Below are 24,870 nucleotides of genomic sequence, written 5' to 3'. Positions count from 1 at the left end.
CAAAGTTGTTGCCATAAAAAATAATCCCATATCTTTTTCCTTGAGAAATCTGCAGATTCTAAACATGTGCTAGGATTTCCCCATGACAATGTATGTTTTCTTCCCGCTCAATAACAGTCCATGAGCTGCCGAAACCAAGCATTGGTGGTGGATCAGAAGAAGCAAGATACAGACATGCTTTCAGCAAGAGGTTTGTATTCACCATAGTACCATAGCTAGCTTAAAAATAATAACAAAACTTTCTATCATATAGCATTATTAAAGTGTTAGTGTAAAAGCTAAAAGACATTCTTTTGCATCCATTCAGAAAGCACCTTAACTTGCCATCAGAAGAAGAAATAATCAGGAAAATATTGGAATGTGCAGAGATGGACAGATTAACTATGAGGTTGAAAGATAAAGAAGATACAGACTACTATCAAATTTGGAACCTATTTTATTCTTGGCTAGAGGAAAGAATGAAGGATTAGGAATCGAACATGTAATAGTATAGAAAACTCCAGACAACTTGTTGATTGGAAAAATTAACATATGTTGATGGAAAAAAACAAACAATAAAATCTTTACAGAAAGCACCTTAACCACAGAATAAAGAAGATGATTTCATTGAGAAGAAAAGTGAAGCAAGTTAAACAAGAAGCAGATAAAACAATCCTGATTTGTACCTTGTCGGCGTCGGCTGTTAAGCTTCCGGAAGCAGGTCCCTTCAACAAGACGATTTAGACGCTGCTGCTTTATCAACTCTAAAATTTCAGGCTGAATCTTCTCTTTTAGCTCCCTGGAAGGAAAACACAAATAAATAGTCTCAGACTTGATAGGGTTAAGTTAGGGTTAGGATTGGCTTGATAAAACTGCCAATTCTTTTAAAGACTAATTTGTCAGGGCTATTCTGGAATTGATTAGGTAGTTAATTAACAATTTAGATACTCTATGCATAAATATAAATATTAATTGATCACTGAGCAATTGCAATTGCATTTCTGCTGATAAAATCTCATCTTTACATTGTCCATATTGACTATGGAAGGGGCTGCATGCCCTGGTAATTGAGTGTTTGGGTCAATATCATATTTTTCAGTCCTTTCCAACTGGAGATCCCTTGAACTATTATAGGCATCATTCTCAAATCTCAGGTTAAAATGAGATACTAGTCCTTCTAAAGCAGTATTGAAATTAGGAAAGACAACTGTATTGCACACACCATTTACAAAACACTGTATAGCTTCCCTTCACCAAACAAGGAGAGAATATCTGCCTTGACATTCAAGAAATCATCTATCCTTATGCAATCTGAAAAATATGAACAGTATTTTAAAAGAAACTTGAAATATCTTTCACTTAATTGTATTCTAGATAAACTCTTTTTTATGTATTAACTATTTTTTTCTGACGAACATTTATGTTCAATATGAAATGATAAAACTGGCTTTATCCCAGTCATAAACCTAAACATTTCTCACATCACTGATGTTCCCTTCTATTTGCTGCAGTTTCCTAAGAATTGAATATTGCTTTTGAGATACTGCTATGGAACATGAACTGTCTGGAACAAATAGCAACAGCAGTAGCACTTAAACTTATATACCACTTCACAGTGCTTTACAGCCCTCTCTAGCCAGGTTACAGAATCAATACATGTATATTGCCCCTAACAATCTGGGTCCTCATTTTACCGACCTCGGAAGGATGGAAGGCTGAGTCAACCTTGAGCCAGTGAGAACTGAACTGCTGGCAGTTGGAAGAATTAGCCTGCAATACTGCATTCTAACCATTGCACTACCATGGCTCCTAGACTGAAGGAATGAAAGTTAATTCCTGGGATTCACTTGTCCCCCCCCCCCAAAATAGATAAGGAATAAGACATAGCATGAAAATGAAAATAACTGTTGTTTCCTTGAAAGTTTGCCTCATATAGTTTCTGCAGCAAGTATAGCTGCAGAAACTATAACTCTATTTCTAAACTATAACTCCATTACTAACTCCATTTCTCCCACAAGAGAGGCAAATGAGCAGCTGATATTGTATTGCCATAATTGTCAGCTAAGTGAATCATTTCTCTGTATAAATTAATTTCCCAACAAGGACATCCTGATGAAATCTTGATTTCCCTGCAGATGAGTATTTTCTTCTTTAATAAGAGTTATGAATATATAGAATCTTGTTTTGAATACAGGCTTTTGGTAATATAATAGTCTTGTTAATATCAAATATATGTATTGCAAATTACCAAGAAGGTTCAGAAACTGGCATTATGTCAAGTCAAATAAATATATCAATAACATTAATCTCAGTTTGACAATCAAAGAGACTAAGGAATTTTATGGTGTACTGAAAAATTACATTACACAGCAATTTGCCCAGATCGAGAAATGTAACGTTTAATATTGATGCCACATTTTGACATTTTAATATCCTGAATGGCTTAATTAATCATTTTATGGACAGGCTTAGATATGTTGTAAAAATATGAAACTTACAGTTTCCAATCAAGAAAAATCTATCAATGGCCAAGGTTGGCCAGTTCCTTTACACTCTGCCACATGCACACACACAGTCTGGGATCAGATATGGTACAGTAACAACTACACTATTCTGGTTATTACCAGCATATGGAAAGGAGTAAAATAAGAACTGCGTTTGTTTTTCAAAAATGGCATCCAAACAGCAAAAGTATTTTTTTCAGAGCTTCTCTGTTGCTTCAAACTTTTGTTCCACATACTTCATTTGACTGATTCGCTGATGGTAATATTTTGTCCTCTGCAAGAACTGGGCAGGAGAGAACAAAATCAGAAGGGGAAAAAGGACACATATAGGCAGGGGAAAATGTCAAAATACCATTTGCTGAAAATGCATTACTTGTCTGTCTCTGTCTGTCTGCCTGCCTGTCTGTCTATCACATCATTTAACCACAAAACTTGAAGAAAGTATTTTGGATACATAATGGGCCATACTTGTTTATTCGTATAAACATGAATGCATTCTAAGCAAATATGAAACTTTTCTTTAAATCATGTCCTACATAACTGCCTGGGGTTATTCCTGAAGAAGTCACAAACATCAGTTATATTTGTTGCAAGGAAGAGAAAAAATAAGAAAACCTACAAAATTGGACGAGATTGGAAATCTTCCTGGTTCATCCTCTCAGACTGGCGGATTTTCAGTATTTCTGTATAGCTCAGATTTTGAAGTTTACTTTTAAACTGATCCAGAGAACTAGGCTTTGTGGTCAGTGCTCTCATTATCTGCTCCCTCACTACTTGCATGACCTGTGGAGGAAAACAAAATTGTAATTACTTCAGAGTAGTACTTGTCTTGGATAATCAAGAACATGTTCTTTCTAGAAGTTCGCCGAAGCTATTTTTTTTTAAAAAAAAAAAACTTGAAATGCTGTGTCAATATAACTGTGTTATATTGATAGGACAGCTCTAGTTTTAGTTTTACTAAACTGGAAGGTATGTGGTGCATGGTTTTAAAAATAGCGTAGACCAAGTATTATGCTTGGTGACTTTCCGATTGTTCTTTCTTAAAACAATCTAATTTAATAAAATAACTTTAATTAAACAGGACAAAATAGCTATTTGCCATGTGACTTTGTGAGAATTCAGTCTATATATCAGAGGCCCCCAACCTTTTGGGCACCAGGGACTGGTTCCACAGAGAGAGGTTTTTCTGGGGTGTGATTTCACGTGCTTCCTGCATCCTGCAGATGAGGCTTTGCTTGTTTGCATGGACCGGTTTCTGGCATGCTGCAACCCAGTGCCAGTCCATTGACTGGGGGTTGGGGACCCCTGCTCTATATGATAAAATCCCAAAACTCTCCATAAGTTAGCTTTGCTGCCCCTATAGGGGACTTTCCATTTTAAAGTTTAGACTCAGCACCTCAATATCTTCATGTATGAAATCTCAATGGGAGATTGTAGCCCAGACATTCTTTCTCAGCACAACCTAATTCACTAAATTGTTGCTATGGAAATAATATGAAGAAAGCTCCCCCTAAAGCTTGGTTCTTAGAAGAGAGCCAGAATATTAACCTGTCTACTAATTCTGTAATTAAGTAAATGATGTAACATACAGATGGCATCTACATTTGTGTTATAGCTGGGCCATGTTTGTGGCTTTTTAGTATAGACGAATACAGCAAAAGCAAATCCAGGTTCTAAAGAAAAAGTGGAAATTATTCCATAATGAAACATGAAGAAGAGATATGTTTTATTTTCATAGACCCAATTATGTTAAACTCCTTAAGATTTCACTCCTATCCTGTTTTCATTCAACTCAAAGAATCTGTAAGGACCCACCCCACTTTGCATCTTAAGAAGACAGAACTCTTGGAATAATTCTTCCAACAGGAATCCTTTATTAAGAGAAAATGGTTGTAGGCATGCTAGACAGGACTTGGGGTCCAAGCTCTCCCATTCAAGGTTTTAAGGGGTTCCCCAGTAGTCCCACCCAATCAACCCCCCTTCCAGTGATAGTTTCAAGTATCACAATTCCACTCCCTTTCTTCTTTCTTCCGTCTGGATGGAGACTTCAGATAACTACATGAAAGGCAACTTCCCTCCTTTGGTATGTTAACGCTTCGAGGTTACAATAAACACACATTCAGCATTCAGCTCTTTGAAGTGTAAAGAAGGAAGTGAGGGCCATAAAGCCCCTTTGTTCTCCCCCTTCTCTCCCTCTTATGGCAGAATCCAGAGAAGGCAGAATTGGAGTTTCTATATTTGATAATTAAAGATGAAATATAATTGGATTCTGACATCCGGCCCCTCTTACAAATAAGAGAGATCCACCTGAAAGAAAACACAAGTATAAAATTTAGTCAGGCTTGTTAGGATACTCTGTGTGAAACTTCTTCAATAGCTTCGGGGCTCTGAAATGACGTTTATGGACCCACTCATTTTGTGAGGGAGGTAGGTGTTTCCAGGCAACTAGGTACTGAGTTGCCCCATGATATCTCCTAGAGTCAAGGATTTCCTTTATTTCGAAGTGTTGTTCACCTCCACCATGATTGGAGGTGGTGGTGGGGGGATTTTTGGCCGTAGAGGTGACTGATGCTCTCTTTTCAGCAAGCTGCAATGAAAAATTGGGTGTATTTGCCTGAGATTTTTGGGTAATTCTAATTCTACTGTTACTGGATTTATGATTCTTTTAATTGGAAAAGGTCCTATGTATTTTGGTCCAAGTTTTTTACAGGGCTGTAGGGACTTTAGGTATTTTGTAGATAAGTACACCATCTCTCCTATAATGAATGGTGTAGGCTCAACCCTTTTTTTATCGGCTTGTGTTTTGTAAGCCTGCCTAGCTTCATCTAGTGCTTTTCTGACTATTGGCCAGGTGTTTTGTAATTTTTCCATCCATTCTTTCAGTGAGGGGATCGTTGGTTCGTTTGGGGTTAATTCTGGCATGGGGTTGAAACTTTGACCGGTGGCTATTTGAAAAGGAGTGTAACCTGTGCTGGAGTGGACTGCATTATTGTAGGCAACTTCTGCAAAGGGGAGTAAGTCCGCCCACTCGGTCTGCTGGAAACTAAGAAAACATCTTAAATATTGCTTAAGTACTGAGTTCATTTTTTCAGCCCCCCCATTTCCTTGAGGGTGGTGGCTAGATGTCAGTCCCTGAGTGGTTCCTAAGAGGGATAAAAATTCCTTCCAAAATGCAGACGTAAATTGCACCCCCCTGTCAGAGATGATGCGTGGGGTGCCCCATGCAATCTGATAAATGTTGTTGCTGAAAAGTTTTGCTAAGGCTTTTGCAGTGGGAATCTTTTGGCAAGGATAAAGTGCACCTTGGAAAACAAGTCCGTGACCGTCCAGACCCCAGTATTCCCATTGCTTTCTGGCAATTCCACTATAAAATCCATGGCTATTTCTCTCCAGGGGGCTGAGGGACTTGCCACTGTTTGCAATAGTCCTGGCAATTTCCCTTGCAACCTCTTTGCCGTGGCACATTTTGGACAACTGGCTATATAACTTTCAATGTCCTTTTTCATGGATGGCCACCAAAATTGCCGTTTAATTAAATGTAAAGTTTTTACAAATCCAAAATGCCCTGATGATTTTGTGTCATGGCAAAGGTGCATGAAAATTACTCTTTGAGTTGTTGGTATATATAACTTTTCCCCTATCCAAGGCAACCCGTCTCTCATTGTGCACACATTTTTGTTTTTCTGGAACAAATCATCTGTTTCCAAACTTTTTCTGAATTCAATTCCAGTTTGGCTGTCCAGTTGTGGTTTTAATTTTGGCTTGGGTTCTTGTGGTTACTGGCGCTGCCAGTTGTGATTCTGCCATTATTGGTCTAGAGTCTGTGGTTCGTGCGCTGTTATATTGGGGCATGCGAGATAGTGCCTCTGCCAGGAAGTTCTTTCTTCCTGGTAAATGTTTGAGCTTAAATTGGAATTGGTGAAAATGCTGGGACCAGCGGGCTTGTTTTGGATTGAGTTTCCTGGAAGTTTTCAGGGCTTCCAAATTTTTGTGATCAGTCCACACCTGGAAGGGGATTTTGTTGCCTTCCAGGAACTGTCGCCATGTGAGTAATGCCCAACATATCCCATAAGCCTCCTTCTCCCATATGGGCCAGCGCTGTTCTGTTTCCGGGAGTTTCTTGGATGTATATGCACAGGATTGCAATACTGCATCATCATTTTCTTGTAATAGCACAGCCCCCACTGCCACATCACTTGCATCTGCCTGTATTATGAAGGGTTTGTCCATGTCTGGGTGCCTTAGTACTGGTTCGGCAGAAAAAAGTCTCGTTAGTCTCTCAAACGCTGCTTGGCACTCCATTGTCCATGTTAGTGGCTGGCTAGGTTTTACTGAGGATGTTCCCTTCGTTTTTAGTAAGTTAGTGAGGGGCAAGGCTATCTGTGCAAATGAGGGATGAATTGGCGGTAAAAATTTGCAAAGCCCAGGAAACTTTGTAGTTGCTTTCTTGTGCGGGGTGGTGCCCAATTTAGTACTGCTTTGACCTTCTCCGGGTCCATTTCAATGCCCTGTGGGGATATGCGATAGCCTAGGTAGTCTATCCTTTCCTGGTGGAATTCGAATTTTGAGAGTTTGGCATATAGGTGAGCGGCTCGCAACTTCTTTAAAACCGCTCTGACAAGTTTGACGTGTTCTTCTTTTGTTTCAGTAAAGATATAGAATGTCGTCCAAGTAAACAAGGACCCCCTAACAGTGCTCCCTTAGAACGTCATTGATTAGTTGCATAAAGACTGCAGGGCCCCCTTGTAATCCAAATGGAAAGACTTTGAATTGATAGCACCCCATGGGGCAGTTAAATGCAGTCTTCCATTCGTCCCCTTCCTTGATTCTCACTCGATAGTAAGCTTCCCTTAAGTCTAGTTTAGAAAAATTTTCCCTTTCGATAGGTGTGACAGCATGTCTTTCATGAGGGGCAGCGGGTATAGGTAGCTTTCACTGATTGTATTCAGGGCCCTATAATCCACGCATAAACGTAAAGAGCCATCCTTCTTCTCTCTAAAAAGGACCGGGGCAGCCACTTTAGGCTTGGCTGGCTCAATGAAACCTCTCTCCAGGTTTTTTTATAAATCTTTCCATTTCCTCCTTCTCCTTTGGGCTCATGGAGTATAATCTGGGCTTCGGGAGTTTTGCCCCAGGCTTGAATTCAATGGTACAGTCTGTGGTTCGGTGGGGGGGAAGCTCATTCGCCCTCTCCTCACTGAAGACTTCAGCAAGGTCCCTATATTCCTCTGGTATTTCTGTTAATCTTTTTTCCTCTCCTATGGATGCTTTTTCTATTCTTGATTCTGGTAGCCTCCCTTGGGGTTTTAAGTCCATAGGGTCCCCTTCGGGAATTTGATTTCTGTCATCCTCCAATTTACCCAGGGGTTCCATTTTTTCAACCATTCCATCCCTAGAATCATTGGTCATTCCATACCTGGGGTCACCACAAACGTTAAGTCCTCTTCATGGTTGCCCAGTGAGAGGTGTATTGGCAGAGTGGCTAGGGTAGCTGGCACCCCCCTGCTATGGATCCATCTAGCTGGCCAAATGAGATTGGGTTTGTTCCACGGTCTCCTTAAATGGGATGCCCAGAGTCCCCACTAGTGTTGGGCTAATGAGGCAGCGGGTGCAGCCAGAGTCTATTAAGGCTTTCACCTTCACAGCTTCGGGCATGGGGGGGATTAATATAGTCACTGTTTTGAAGATGGGTGTGATGCGTCCACTTACCAGGGGGTCGCCCTCCGAGCTGTCATCTGAGGCATCCACCGGCCCTGTGGTGTAGGCTGGAGTTCTTTCCCCTTGGTGTGCAGAGGTGGGTGTTTCTGCAATTTCCATCATTCTCATGGCTGTTTCTTTTGGCTTAGCTGAATACTTTCCGGTTTTGTTGATTGGGGATCTGTCTGGGTTGTGCTGGGGGCCTTTGAGCGTCATTCTACGCTCGATGCCCTTCTCTTCCGCACTTAAACACCCCATCTGCTTCTTGGCTGTATCCGATGATGTCACCGGTTGGTGTGTCAGCTCAGGCGGGGGACGGCTCCATTGTTTTCCTCGGCGATGCCTCTTCAATATGTCGATCTCTGCTTCCTCTGCCAAGACGTACCATTCCTCAAGTCGATGTGGGTCTCCTCGGGGCAGGCAAGCATCATATAGAGCAGAGTTTAGTCCGTCTTTGAAACGGCCAAGGAGGATGTCTTCTGGCCAATTCAGTTTGCTGGCAATGGCTCGGAATTCTTGTGTATACTCAGCCACTGGGCGTTTGCCCTGCCTCATCGTTGTTATTCTTTCATGGGCTTTGCGATCAGCCAGGGGGTCTTCAAATCGTCTTCTCAAAGAGGACATGAAACGGTTGAAGTTACTGAGTTCTGGGGCATTGGAGTCATGCAAGTTCACTACCCAATCCGCAGCTGGTCCATCCAGGGCAGATTGCACGATCCGGATGCGGGCTTTGTCGCTGGGAATATCCTGCCCATATTCCTCCATGTAGCTGAGGACTTGGGTTAGGAAAAACCCCAAGCGTGTTGGCTCCCCTTTGAATTTCACTTCCAACGGTGGACGTCTTGGAATGGATCGGTGCCTCTGTTGTGGGTGGTAGTGCCTTCCGTCCAGATTGCCATCTGTGGTCCGGTAGGGGGTGGGAGCTCCTGGATCAGTAGATGTCCCTGGGGTTGCAGGTTCCACGTCCCCCTCGGTGTCTCTCCCTTTGCGGCTCCAGGAACTGGGGCGGCCGTAGGGTTCAGTATTCTCCTCGCCTAGGGAGCTGAGAGTTCTCTTCATCAGGTCAATAGCTTTCTCTAGGATCCAGTCTGAGTACGGTGCCCAGCTTTCTCCCTCTTCACTTGCGTGCAGGGATTTCTCCATCTCCTGCTTCCATTCTGGTTGCTTGTCCCTCCCGTCTCAGGTCACCTTTCTTGATTCCTTTTCCCACTCACTTTTCTTTCCAACGCCCATTGACCAGCGAGGCTTGTGGTCCCGTGTCTCCACCACTTCTTCTCCTGAGGAATCTGACCTCTCGGATCCCAACATCTGGCAAGGTTTCAACTGGGTCAGCGGCTCTCTTTCCAGGGAGTTTTCCCCTCTCTTGCTCCATTGTCTGACATGGTAAATTTTTGCAAAATCCCCCGGCAAGGTCTTCCTTCCAGGTGGATTAATTTTGCAAGTCCTGTCTATGTAAGGACCCACCCCACTTTGCATCTTAAGAAGACAGAACTCTTGGAATAATTCTTCCAACAGGAATCCTTTATTAAGAGAAAATGGTTGTAGGCATGCTAGACAGGACTTGGGGTCCAAGCTCTCCCATTCAAGGTTTTAAGGGGTTCCCCAGTAGTCCCACCCCATCAACCCCCCTTCCAGTGATAGTTTCAAGTATCACAATTCCACTCCCTTTCTTCTTTCTTCCGTCTGGATGGAGACTTCAGATAACTACATGAAAGGCAACTTCCCTCCTTTGGTATGTTAACGCTTCGAGGTTACAATAAACACACATTCAGCATTCAGCTCTTTGAAGTGTAAAGAAGGAAGTGAGGGCCATAAAGCCCCTTTGTTCTCCCCCTTCTCTCCCTCTTATGGCAGAATCCAGAGAAGGCAGAATTGGGAGTTTCTATATTTGATAATTTAAAGATGAAATATAATTGGATTCTGACAGAATCTTTATGCTACAGTTAATTCCCCTTCACTCAATCATCTATTTTTTTGGCTTGGCTTCTAACAAAAATATATGCAAAAATCTGTTTACTGAAGATTAATTTTTAAATGCTTTTAAACAAGAATAAGTCAAGAGAGGTTTTGAAGGAGAACTATGAATGATGCAAACTAAGAAATAGAATGATAAATAATTCAAAATCTACATATTAAAACCAGCAGAAAAAGTATTGCAGAAATGCAGTTCATTAAGATGAGTGAAAGTCAGAAAATGGGTATTTGCACAGATGGTGTCTGGTGGGCAACCACATCACTTTAAATAGCTATACATTATAGGCTATTGGTTTGCTCTCAGTCCTAATAAAATTAAATACTTTAAAATATTTGCATAATTAGAACCTTCTAACCATTCCATCAACCATGGAAGTTTTTAAATATTACTCATTAATTTATCACTTATAAATAAACACCTAAATTTAATGAGAAACGTTTAACAACATTTTAAACACTCAAACTACTACTATATATCTTTCATGCATAATGAGATCATAGCTTTTAGATTAGTTTTTGAAGAATATATTCACAAAAATAATTTTGTTAGTCCTAGTCTGAAATAAAATCTAGAAAGGACAATTACAATCCAGCCCATAGTAAACCTAAAGTGCATCTCATGGGACTGCATTTCTGGAAATATTAGTAATGATGATAATACAAATAATATTTTTTTCAGGATGATACGTTATGCAGAATATAGATTAGAAGGAAGAAATACAATCCAAACAAATCAAAGAAAAGAGATAAAAGCCAATGTTAATTTAGAGCAGATTTTTCCAGGCATTTTAGTTTCAGTGTTCTTTCTTGCCTTTTCTTTCAGCAACAATTGTAAAGCATTACTGAAGAAAGATATTGCAAGGAAACTCAGTTTTCCAGTTAAGACTAATTTGTTTCTGAAAATAAATTGCATTCATTCATACAACTTCTCATCTGATGTGTTCCAAGACATGCCCTCATCCCCTATAATTTAGGGGGTTAAAAATTATTTTCTTACTCATATAGAACTTTTCAATGTTTTCTTGGTTTTGATGTACAATAACATCCAAAGTTAACAGCACAAAGCTCTTTGACCATCATGGTTTTAACTGTTAGAAAACAGTGTATTCTGAGGTCTAGAACAGTACAAAAATATCAGAATAAGGTTGCCTGCATTAAAGCTTTTTCCAAAGAAACAGCTAGCACAAACATTAAAAGATGCCAACACTGCAATATCAAATATAAAGACCAGCTCAGCTTGCTAATCATTTTTCTATATATTTGTTTGCAAGAAACAAATTAACTAATGTACAGCACAGCTGCAGTTATAAATGGATATCTGGGAACCAATATAACAAAGAAGAAAAAAAGCTAAATAGTATACCACCAAAATGGAAGATTAGACTGAAAAATAAGATTGGCAAGCTGAGATCAGATGCAAGTAAGCTAGAATAGACGTAAGAAAAGAAGCAGAAGAACAAGAAGACCAAACAATACTTAATCAAGAAATACCACTTAGAAGGAAGATCAAAGAAGCACTGGAAATATTAAAGCAGCAAATAACAGCTATAGTCAAGAAGATCAGCAGATATGGAGCTCAAATTGCAAATTATAGATAGACCTTCCAATTTCAACCAAATCAGAAATGTTTCTACTAATCCACCAGTGGATAAACTGCATTGAATCAATCAATCCTGACAAGGAAAAAATAATACTGAACTGGGCGCATAACCCAAAGAAATATAACAAGGTCACAGCTTGGTTAAAGGAGGTGGATAAGAATAAAAAGGAAGCTGAAATGAAAGAACTGGATTCAAGCAGAACTAAAAGCCATGGATAAGAAGATCAGAATAATAATAATAAATCGTGCCCTTCATCTTCACAGCTACAAAGATAGACTCTACCTACCAAGGAAAATAGTTGGGCATGGAATGTTGCAAGTACATCACATGGTTGAAGAAGAAAAAAGTGCATTGAAGAAATATCTGAAAGACAGTGTAAAAGATACACTGAAGTTTGTACACCAGGAAGGCTTACTGTCTACTGGAGAGACCAAACTGGCCTATAAGAAATACCAAATGAAGCACAGAATGGAGGCATGGGAAAACAAACTATTACATGGTCAATACATTGAAAAGAAATAGCAGGGAAAGCATGTAATTAAACGATCTGGCAATGGTTAAAAGCAGAAAAGCTGAAGAAAGAGACAGAATGGCTAATTCTGGCTGTACAAGGTCAAGCTTTAAGAATAAATTCATACAAAGCCAGAATTGAAAAGACAGCGACAGAAAATGCTGCCTATGCAAAGAAGCTGAAGAAGCAGTGGACCACCTAGTTAACTGCTGCAAGAAGATCACACAGATTGACTACAAGCAACAGCATGACAAAATAACATCAATGCTGCATTGGAAGATCTGCAAGAAATATCATTTCGCCTGAAAGCTAGAACTCATGGGACTATAAAATAGAGAAAGTCAGAAATAGAGAAAATGAAGAAGCTAAACTGTTCTGGGACTTTAGAATTCAAACAGATAGTTACCTGCCACATAACACTCCAGACTTAACAACTGTCTATAAGAAAGACAAAAACGTTTGAATAGTGGATGTGGCAGTGCCTGGAGGCAGCAGAAGAGAAGAGAAAAAAACTAGAGAAGATCACAAAATACAAAGACCTGAAAATAGAAAGAAAACAACTGAGGCAAAAGCAAGCAAAGGTAGTCCCAATAATAATAGACACATTGAGTACAATCCCAAAACAATTGGAGCACTACTTGAACACCATTGGTATTGACAAATTCACCATCAATCAACTGCAAAAGGCAACTTTACTTGGAAAAGCTTACATTCTGCAATGATATATGTTAAGACCCTCAAACATCCACAAACATCTGGTTTTGATGTTGTGGAGAAGCAGATGCAGGAAGACAGGGCTCCATCTTTCGTGTTTGATTTTGCCCCACTGGGGGACCCTGGAAAGGGTTAAAATTCACCCCGTAGAGGCGACAAGCAAGGAGGGGACCCTTGTTGATTGTGGGGGGGGGCAGCCCTCCCATTTGATCCGAGAAAGCCTTCAAAACCAGCAGGGAAAAGACTGGCTACATTCGCGTAGCCAGTCAGAAACTGCTGTCAACAGAAGACAACAAGCACTAACAAGCAATTTTACAGCAACATGGGTGAAACTGGGTGAGACCTATGCCTCTCTTTATGACTTTAAGACCTATTCCTGAAAATCTGCCCAAAGCACTCCCCCAAATGAGGAGGGAAAGGGAATTTCTGCCCCATTCCCTCAGGAAAATAAAAGTGGCAAGTTAATTACTTGGGGAAAATGGAGAAACCTACAAGACTAATTTGGGGACTAAAAGTGCTTTTAAGACCTTTTTTTAAAAAAAAGGATTTGAAAAGTTTACAATATAAGTTTTGTATTTAAAAACTGAAAAACTGTGTTAATGACATCTAGCAGTGAATTATGGCACTACAACTTATTATGCCTAAAAGAAACCTGGCTTGAAGCCCAGAATTAGATAAGGCTCTGGCTGGCTTTGGAAGATTTTATTTTTGAGAATTGCAGCTGAGAAAAAGGAACAGACTTGGGGGCTGTGTATCTATGTGGCAGAGATAATACTACTCTAACATTGGTCTGTCTGAACTATGAACACAAATATTGACTTTCAGAACTATATTGTGGAACTATTTTCCTGTAGAAGAAACATACCCTATTGCTTGATATGATGGAACATTTTGGATTATAAATCTTGATTGATAAACAACCTTTGATGGTTCTTTCTTCTCCCTGGACCGAAAGGATATATTTCTCATTGGACAGAAAAAAATTGAATTTTACTTATATTTGCTTAGGGGAGATTTAAGAATGGATAATTGGTTCGATAATTTATAAAGGCCACTTACAAAAAATAAAATGGATGTTCCATATTTAGCTCTAAATGGTAAGAAACCATCCTTAACATCTGTCTCCAGAAGCCTCAGTTTGACATTCCACCAAGAAAATACTGATGAACCACAGAAAGAAATTCTCTCCATGTTGAAATTAATACAAGAAACAATTACTTTAGCTCATAATGAGATTAAAAATAACACAAAGGAGATAAAAGAACAATTTTCTAATTTAAAGCTACAAACTGAGAAAATAACTACAGAGAAGGAACTAACAACCCAGAAAACAGAAGGAAAACTAGAGAATGCTGACACAAAAATTGAGGATCTAAAGAGAGAAACTAAAGACCTGACTCAGACAAATGAAGACTTAGAAAACATAACGATAATATTGGAAATGGAAAAGACATTCTACAAACCAAGGTTTCAGAAAATACTGGAGGATAAGGAAGGAGAGCTGATGGAATGGAAGATAGAGCCATTAACAGAACTATGGGAACTGGAGAAGGAGGGAGGCTGTTTAATGAATATCAACAGACTAGTTCTTCCAAAAATACTTTAACTAAATTGTTTCTCTTATTTCAAATAACATACACAAGAATAGAGGAAGAATTATTTGATGATCCAAATGCACTGACTTGGAAAGCTAGTTGGCAAAGGAAGAAAGCTAGAGTAAGACTGAAGGATAGAGAAGCTTTGAGTTATTAGAGGGGATGTTATATTACCAATTAGATGTTTGAATATGGTTAAGAATAGATTGCTAGAAATAGAAATATTATTATAACTAGATAGGACAGTATTTGTAATCAGAATATCATATCTTGGTATGAAAAGGGTAACAAGAATATGCTAAGAACGTTGAATAAGGGAAGCTTTTGATTACCCAAACATAACTTGTTTTGAAATTATAAATGATTGGGATATTTTGAACAAAGATGGGAAATTAAAATTGAAAAAAGTGAAAATAGAATATGGACTGAATAAATGGATATTGAGTGCAAATGCAATTAAGATAAGTTTTGATTGGAAAAGATATTCTAAACTGATATTATTGACACCATTAGAAAAATGTAACAAATGTTGATATGTAACTGTTTATTTGCTAACAGCAATAAGAATTGTATTTGCTTAGTGTGGAAAAATGTTTATTACCAGAAGAAGAGAGGATGTATTGGAGGGTGTACTATGGGATTTAATTTGAAGAAGCTTACATGTACCACAGAATTACTAATAGACTCAGTCATCACGTTGTCTATTAGACACTTGACTGTAAAAATAGAAAATTAATAAAATATTTATTTTAAAAAACCCAAAAACATCCTCATCTGCCTATCCCAAGTCCTTGGAAAGGACTCAACAGGTAGACAAAAATACCAAATCCAGTCTGAATATCTGGCTGCCTGTCCAACAAACAACAATAACAATAATAAAATACAACTTACAACCTGCGATGATATATAGTTTATATCCTGTGATGATATCTGTAACATTACCAAACATCCAGATCTGCCTATCCCAAGTCCTTGGAAATGAGGCAATAGGTAGCCAAAATGTCAAATCAGGTCTGAACATCTGGCTGACTCTGTGAAGAACCATAATAATAATAATAATTCCCCAATGAGGCACTATGTTGACATGAATATGGGGCTTGCATGCTCCAAGGAGGATGAGAGCTATGCCAAAGGTTCTACCATAATGAACAGGTCTCATCAGAGAAGCCAGTTGAAGAATGTGCCTCCAGTAAACAATATGGTGCAATATAATTTACCAAAAATCATACCTGATTGGTTGTTTCCAAGAACAAAAAGGGGTAGCTGTTTAAACAACAGACATTATGGGGATTCATTCCAAACAAACGAAGTGGGGTACTAAAAGGCATTCTTAGTTTGCATCCATTATTCCAGTGAAGACCATTATAAAACAGACTAACTGCATCTCATCAAAAAAATATCTGTGTGAACAATATAATCTAAATGACTAGTTGGCAGAAATTGCCTCAACATGAAATAGGGTCACTTAGATATTAAAGTAGAAAGCTCAACTAATGACATTTAAAATGTCATGTCTATAACAACTCTTGTACAAGATAAAACAATTAAAATGTTAAGAAATGTTAAGAAAATTGTGGTTTACTGATTTCCTAAGTAACTTTGTTACTGGAAAACTTGTACTTGCCAGTACTGTACATGAGAAAATCTTTTAGCCAAGAGATTTAATCTGGTCACAAGTTGATTTTCATGACAGCCTGTCTTCATTTCTTAGTATTCTCAAATGCTTTTAATTATACTTTCTTTACAATCCCATATGAAAGGATAGGACTTTGAAAATTGGACACTAGGGGGAATTAGAAGAAACTAGGTTACAATTAAAGAAGATTGCTTACATTTGAGTTAGTAATATAGAATGGAACCAAATATTATAACATTGGATATGTTAAAGGATACTTTTGAAAATCGATCCCGATACTAATTTTAAAAGTGTCTGCCTCTATAGACTATATTTAAAATATGTTATGGAACAAGTTTTATTAAGCAAGACTGATCTGAAAGTGGATTTGAAAATCAGAACTATAAGATTGATGATATATATTAAAATATATTTTTCCAACCTTCCTAAACTGGCAACAGAAGGCAGATTTATTTTTATAAGACCCATGTACACTCATATTGAATATCTCAGGATAATACAAATTTGCATATAAACTATGAAGGAAATATAATTAAGATTTTTGTAAACTTTTCAATGAAGATAAACTGTATCCTTATAATTTTATCCCGAAAACAAAATATGCAAAAGTATCCAGTCAGCATAACATTTATTTAAGCAGCATGTTTTACAAAAGAATCCTTATTACTTCTGATGGATACTGTCTTCTTCCTTTAATTCTTTGTCTCATTCCTGAACATCAGCATGGTTACTTTCCCCTATTCTCTGCAGCACAAGAGTAAATGGAATACAGATGGATATTTCAGTCTTACCAAATCTTGTTTTAATTATTTCTCTTAAAGCAGGAATCCTTTGGTAGCTTCCTTTCTTTACTTTCTGCAAAACTGTTTTTTTGCAATGAAAACTTAATTCTTTCTTCTCAAATAAAACAGATTAGCATAATTATTATCAGTTTGTTGAAGTTCAAATTCAAGTAATAGTGCTAAAATGGACATCCTGTCATAAACATTTGTGTAAAATATCTTTCATCAATATACTTCATAGGATGTATGCTATAGTTTTGTTTTGGAGACTGCCAATGTATAGGATTTATTTTGACTAACCTATTTTGGGAAACCCAAAGGTGCTTTTTCAAAAAGAAATGGACTTTCTTTGTTTTGACTGAAGCTTGTTTTGCTTCAAGCAAAACAAAGGAAGTCCAAATGCCTTTTGAAAAAGCACCTTTGAGACAACCATGACCTGGATGACTGAGAAACTCCATAGACATCTATTTTGGGAAAGTGATTTTCTTTGGAACTTGCCTGAAGAAATGTAATTTCTTTAGCACAAATGTACTACATATGTAATTAATATCTACATCTACCTTTAGAGTTTGAATTGACTTAGAACCAGTCATTCAGCCCATGTCACCCCCCATAGCTGTTGTGGGGAAAATAAGAGGAAGTATTAATATGTTTGCTGCCTTGACTAGTTGACTTGTGTATGAAAAAAAAGAGAATAGGATAAAAATCTTAAAAAATCAATTAAATGCACTTAAAACACAGATATATATATATCCTTTTCTATATCTTAATATAAAATATAGAATTATTTTTTATTTTTTTCAAAAATTATATTTTATAAAGAATTTTTGAAAATAAAAAATAAAAAGGCAAATAAGAGGAGAGAAAAATAAAAGAAAAATAAACAAGCATTATAGAACTAGGTTAACATTCTTAATATTTCATTAAATTAAGTAACAGAATATATTACCAGCCATTTTATTTTTTCCAGATCTGTGAATAATTATTTTAAATAAATATTTTTTAAAAAAAGATTTCTAGATATTTAACTATTTTAGCAGTAATATTAAGTCCTGTTATTTGCTACAAGCTTTGCATTTCTTCCTCAGTTATGTTCCATGTCAACATTTTAGTTTTATCCTTATTGATCCTAATTGCTCATCTTGTCTTGTGTCAGAAATCAAGAACTAGAAAAGGAGAAATTATTAATTTAATATTTTTTAAAATTAAAAGCTTTACTAAAATATAGATTTATATAGTTCTATCCCAGCACTGGGCCATGTTAATGGCAGAGATATTTCTGACCAGCAAGTTATTCTGTGTGTACATCAGTACTAGAGAGCAATATAAAAAATGGATAGTTTGAATAATGCTATATTCATAATAAATACCTTTATCCTGAGGGAGAAATCCCTATTTTCCCATGTAATCTTTAATTGACCAGTATGCAATCTGTTTAAACATCTCCAGACCACCCACTCTTCCTGTACTTCTCTTGGCAGCTCCTCAAGCAGTTCTATCCAATTATGAAGATGCTTTATTTGAGATTCCCATCTTTTTAATCATCCAGGTATAGTAACAAACATCTACATCACCTAGTCTAAAAAAATGTTATCTTGCTTTCAATGTTTTTATAGGGGTACTTGGCCAAATAATGGGTGTGCCAGATCACATAATACCTTTTGAACACTACAAACAAATTTGGCTGAAGCCATTTCCCCTTCGTTTTCAGTTGCCACAGAAATGGGAGGGGGGAATGAGTATTTTTTTAGCTTAGTCAAAACAATAAATTGTTCTGTGGGGAACTAAGGTTATTGCTGGTTGAATTTTAGCGAGCTGAAGCTTCCGTTAGAAAGCTCGCTCAAGTAGTACCATGACGGAGCTGGAATGGTTGACGTGGCTGCAAATTGAGAGGGGGAAGCAGTGAAGTGGATGACTGCCTTGCACCATGAGCAAGCATCAGACCTATGGGATTTCAATCTATTTATGCATGACTGAGAGCCAGATTCGAAGATGGATCCCAAGCCCTGCAAGCTGAAAAGGACATCCATGAATTGAAACAAAGGGGCCAATCAGTGAAAGAGTACATGAGGGTGTTCCGAAGAGTGGCTGGACGGATCAGGCAGTCGCCTGAGTGATCACTGATCCACCACTTGAAGGCCAGTTTGGACCATGATTTTTTCCAGGCATGCACTTACTGAGCGATTCCTAAACAACTACATGAATGGTACTGCCTGGTCATAAACCTAGAGCTGAACCACTACCAAAAAGCTGCAGCTCCAGGATCCAGACCAAAGCAGAACCAAATGAGATGTCAGGTTCCTCAACGGCCCTCACCTGCCGGGACCACCGGAACCATAGAGCATCTGCGGGACCTTGATCAAATGCTTCAGATGTGGTGAACCAGGGCACCAGGCACCCGACTGTCTAGTCCCTTTTCCTCTGCCTAAAAGCTCATCTACTACTTCTGCAAAACCAAAGAGAGGATCCCAACCAATGCCTGAAAAATCAAATTGGGCCAGTCAAGAGCAAGCCACTTCTCCTCTCCAAGGGAAACCTGAGATTCCAATTGAGAGCTTGCCTCTGCCTGCTCCTTGCAACAGCAATGACAAAGAGAAGATGATCCAATGGTGAATCAGCCTGTTCCATCTTTTGCCTTCTCTGCAAAGCTCTTGGTCCCTAAGATAGGAGCACAAATGGATTTACATGTTTTAATTGACTTTGGTTGCACCTGGTGTTTGATCAATCTCCCCACAGTGCTCAACTAGGCATCCATGCCAAATTATTGCCCATACCCATGAGGTTCCAACAGGCAGACGGATCTCTTATTGGAGGGGCTCTAGCCACTCACTTGATCAAACCAGTTCGTCTAGAGTTGGGGGAGCATTGGGAATTTATCTGTTTTGTGGTGGTCCAAAAAATGACTGAGGCAGTAATTTTGGGATTAGCCTGGCTTGATAAATGGCAGCCCATGATCTGGTGGGAAAATGGAATGAGGACTTTAAGATTAGTAACGGGACCTTCACTTCCCACTCCTGCCAGTGACACAAGTGAAACCCAGAGGCAATCTCCTGAAACCCTGAAAACTGCCATAAACTCCCCTCCTGGGATGCCGCTTGTCCCAAGAGAATATCAAAACCTAGCTGAGGTATTCAACGAGACAGAGTGTGACATCCCCCCTCCCCATACAGCAACCAACTGTGCTATTGAGATTTTGCCAGGAGCCAAACTGCCCAAGCCGAAAATGTTCTCAATGACTCCCTAACGAGTTGAGACAACTGAGGGAGTACATTGATAATAATTTGGCTAGAGGGTTCATTCAGCAGCAAAATCCCAAGTAGGTGCCCCTGTGCTTTTTAAAGAAAAAGAAGAAGGGTCGCTGAGGCTGTGTGTTGATTTTAAAGGGTTAAATGGGGTCAGCGTGGAGAATATATACCCCCTCCCTTTAATGAAAGACATGTTAGCCCATTTGGCAGAAGGAAAGTTTTTTACCAAGCTGGACCAAAGAGAGGCATACTATCGAGTGAGAGTTAAAAAAGGAGACGAGTGGAAGACAGCGTTTAACAGCCCCCTGGGAAGCTTTCTGTTCAATGTTATGCCATTTGGGTTGCATAGAGCCCCTGCTATGTTCATGCAATTGATTAATCAAGTGCTAAATGATCACCTGTACAAGGGGGTCTTAATCTACCTTGATGACATCCTCATTTATACAGAGACCATGGCAGAACATACTAAGTTAGTGTGTGAAGTACTCAAAAAACTGCTGAATGCTAAACTTTACGCAAAGCTGTCAAAATGTGAATTCCATCAGACACGCCTGGACTATCTAGGATATAGCATTTCCAGTGAAGGCATTGAAATGGTTCCAGCCAAAGTTAAAGCAGTGATTGAATGGCAACCCACACGAACCCATAAACAACTCCAAAGTTTTTTGGGATTTGCAAATTTCTACTGGCAATTTATCCCCTCTTTTGCTGAGATTGCTTTACCAATTACTGAATTATTAAAGACGGGGGAAAATGGGGGTATGCCACAACTTGTCAACCCCTGCCATGGTCTATGGAAAGCCAAACAGCATTTGAGAACTTAAAACGACTGTTTGCTGCCAAATCTGTTCTCAAACACTGCAACCCTGAGGAGCAGTTCATCATCTAAGCTGACGCTAGCGATGTGGCTGTGGAGGGCAGTTCTTTTGCAAAGAAACAAAAAGGGAGACTTACAATCCTGCACCTACACTTCCAAGAAATTAACAGATGCTGAGCAAAGGTGGGCTGTTTAGGAGAAAGAAGTCTTTGTGATGAGATGGACCCTGCTAACTTAGTGCTATTTCCTCGAGGGGAGCAAGGTGCCTTTTGATGTATGGACTGATCATAAAAATTTAGAGGCACTGAAAACCCCCTCTGAACTCCCAAAGAACTTCGATGGGCGCAGTATTTTAATCATTTCAACTTCATATTAAAATACATCCCAAGGGATGTATTTGCCTCCAGAGAGGCAAAAACAAGCAAAACCACCTGAACCAGATAGCTCATTAACAAAAAAACTAAAGGAAGAATTGAAAACTGATTCCTTGATACTGACTTATCAAGATGGGCTAGCCTGGAAGCGGTTGAAACTATATTTGCCCGAGCCACTTAGAGTTCAAGCGCTTCAGCACAGCCACGATATTAAACAAACTGGCCACTTCAGATATCTAAAAACTTTACATTTGCTCCAGAGGCAGTTTTGGTGGCCAGGTTTGAAAAAACATGTTGAAAATTATGTAAAAAGCTGTGCAATGTGTACAACAATGAAGAAATGCCCTGGAAAACCCCCTGGACTATTGGATCCTTCCCAACCCTGGGAAGAGATTGACATGGACCTTATTGTGGAGCTACCAGAAAGTAGGGGAAATATGGTAATATGGACTGTGATTGACCTTTTTTTGAAGCAAGTTAATTTCATAGCCTGTTCTGGCCTCCCCTCCACCCAGAAGGTAGCCAAAATGTTCCTCAAACATTTCTACCAGCTCTACAGAGCACTGAGATGGATTATTTTGGACAGGGGGGTTCAGTTTACTGCTAGATTTTGGAGGGACATCCTTAAACTAATCGGACCCACGCAGAGACTATTGTCAGCTTTTCATCTGTCTATGAATGGAGCACCTGAAAAACGAACACAATGGTGGAACAATACATTAGATGCTATGTGGATTACTAGCAGACAAACTGGGCTAACCTCCTCCCTTTTGCCAAGGTGGCTTACAATAACACAGTGCATAGCAGCACTGGACTCACTCCTTTTAAAATAGTTACTAGTAGAGAGTTCATTCCTGAATACCCACAGGACTCTCCTGCTTCTCAAACTTTAGATCAGTGGGTGGCTTCCTGGAAAACTGTTTGGGACAATACAAAAAAGCCTTTAACAAAAGAGCTTTAGGGCTTCCAGTTCTGTGCAGCTAGCACACCAGCCAAGGGATCGAGACGATCTAATCCCTACGGCTGATTTCTCTGTTTGGGAACCCTAAATGGGCCCAAGGCCATCCTGGAGAGGTGACAAGGAAGAAGGGAAGCTCTGCTGATCCTGGGGAGACGATGTGGATCTGGACGACTGGGGAAAGTTCTCCAAAAAATGACAGAAGACTAGCGTCATTCGTGAGTCTACCTAAGCTATATGCAACTGAAGCCAAAAAGTACTAAACTAAGCGTGATTGTAAACAGCGTGACTGAACTGGGTAAGAATATTGATTTTCTCTCTCCTATCTCACTGATTTCTTGAGAAAAAAATAAAAAAATCCAGAAGTAAAAATCCTCTGAAAGTGAGCGGGTGTCTTTGTTCTACTCTCCTCTAAACAGAAGCAGCAAATTAAGTTGGGGGGGGGGATTGAAAGATGGACTGGTGCTGACATCTAGTGGTGGATGAAAATACTGCCCTAAATATACAGCCCAGAAAGAAAAGCCTGTTGTCGGACCTTCAGGGGTGTTGATTAAACAAAGAGCAGCTGCTACAAAAGAAATTAAAACATTGTGGACTATCTACAAAGTGAGAACTACAAAACTTGGAAAAAATTGACCTTCCTGGGTTATAAATATTTTTTAAATTGCAACTTTAAAGTGATTGGCAAAGAAAGGACTTTTGGTCATTATGGAGCATCAGAGATCTGCAGAAAGAACATACCAAGAAAAAATAAATACCTACCAGGAGAAAATGTTTTTTCTGTTACCACAAATGCAAATGATATTAACTGCAAACCATGAGGAAATTAAAAATGAATTTGAAAATTTAAATGAATGCATTCTTAATTTAATGTCACAACAATAAATTGATCAGAAAACAAAGAAGAAAGAGATCATGTAAAACAGAAAACTGAATATAAGCTAGTGGAGACTCAGGTGGAGAAGGACTTACAAGAAACATTGAACATTGAAAAGATAACTCTAAGATCAAAAGTAAATTTGAGGATAAGGAAAAAGATTTGACAAAATGGATTGCTGAGCCTTTGGGAGTACCACAAGAAACGAGGAGACAAGAGATGATGAGAGAAATCTTTAATGAATGTGAAGGGGCAAAATCTTTTTACAAAAACATGATGTTTGATTTGCCTACTATATCCACAACATTTACAAGATTACAGAAAGACTTTTTGATGCAACGGAATATATTGATTGGGAGAGATGCTTGGCAAAAGAAGAGGGCTAAAATGAGAATTGATGTATTAGATAATGGGGTGTATCAGAGGGAATATTTAAAAATTAAACACTTGTTTGAATATGGCTAAAGAAATTGAAAGATTTTAGTTTAAGAGGGATGAACTCTCTAAGTAAGACAGTATCTTTTTCTTCTTTTTTTCTTTTCTTTTTTGATATGAAAACTATAAAAATGTGTGGGATGATTAACATAAATGTTTTAGATATTTAAATGTATGGGAAAATATGTTTTGAATAGAGTTAAAAGATTAGATGATTGGATTTATTAAATGGAACATTTAAAAATTAAACATAGGTTTAATTTTGGGTAAAAAAACCAAAGAATTTGGAAATAAGTGTATACTAGTTCAAGAGGGATACGTATTTTAAGCAGTATATTTTTTTCCTTCTTTTTTCTTTTTCTATTTTTCTTTTTCTCTCTCACGTCTTTTCTTTTTCTGTGTCTTTCTTTTGTGTCTTTTTCTTACTTATTTTTTAAGATATGAAAATAGATTTAAATACTTTAAGGTAATTAAATCTTGGAAAAAGTAGAAATGTTTTGAACACTGTAGGGAAAATAAATTTAAATAAGAATTGTAAACAGGATTTGTGACGAGGCAACCAAGATGACTAGATAGAAAAGAACCATGATATTGATGAGATTATTACTGGTAGAAATTTTAGAAAAATCTTTATATTTAATTGTTACCTATCAAATTAATAAGAATTGTATTAATTTAGGTTGTAAAGAGAATATTATTGGAAGAAGAGAAAAATCAAGCAAAGTTATTATGTGGATTTTTGAATATAGAAATTAACTGTTAATGATTACTTTGTAAATATAAACCCATATTTATCAAATATCAAGATGTTTATATTAAAAAATCAATAAAATATATTTTAAAAAGGCTTTAGCGAAAGCCTCAAAAATTTACAAAGAATAGGCTGATAAAAAAAGGGTTCTTCAGAAACCATTTCATATGGGGGAAAAGGTTTATCTCTCTACAAAATATTTGAGACTCAAGTTACCTAGTAAAAAATTGGGACCAAAATTCCTTGGACCTTTCCCCATAGTCCGAATTATAAACCCAGTCACAGTAGAGTTAAAACTCCCTCGCCTTTTGGGAAAGATCCACCCAGTTTTCCACTGCGGTCTGTTAAAACCTTTCAGGGAATTGTCTTTAAGACCTCCTCCCAAACAAGCACCTGGTCCCCTTGAAATAAAATGAATTC

The 24,870-nt window shown here is 38.3% G+C and overlaps 1 protein-coding gene across 4 annotated transcripts in view; it reads right to left on the bottom strand.

Annotated features, from left to right (window-relative positions):
* Nucleotides 1-24,870, bottom strand: part of ELMO1 (engulfment and cell motility 1) — a 367,271-nt gene that overhangs the window by 15,595 nt on the left and 326,806 nt on the right. For all 4 annotated transcript variants that reach the window (XM_039336764.1, XM_039336765.1, XM_039336766.1 and 1 more), the window contains 2 exons: nucleotides 3,103-3,266; nucleotides 666-778 (listed from right to left, as the gene is read on the bottom strand). In XM_039336764.1, the coding sequence (XP_039192698.1) occupies nucleotides 666-778; nucleotides 3,103-3,266 (277 nt within the window). The remainder of the gene's footprint in view (nucleotides 1-665; nucleotides 779-3,102; nucleotides 3,267-24,870) is intronic.

This window comes from Crotalus tigris, unplaced genomic scaffold (genome assembly GCF_016545835.1).
Source record: "Crotalus tigris isolate CLP2741 ecotype Arizona unplaced genomic scaffold, ASM1654583v1 scf7180000017666.379230911805:20528666, whole genome shotgun sequence".
In the NCBI taxonomy this organism is placed as follows: domain Eukaryota; kingdom Metazoa; phylum Chordata; class Lepidosauria; order Squamata; family Viperidae; genus Crotalus; species Crotalus tigris.
This window is presented reverse-complemented; position numbering and strand designations above follow the sequence as displayed.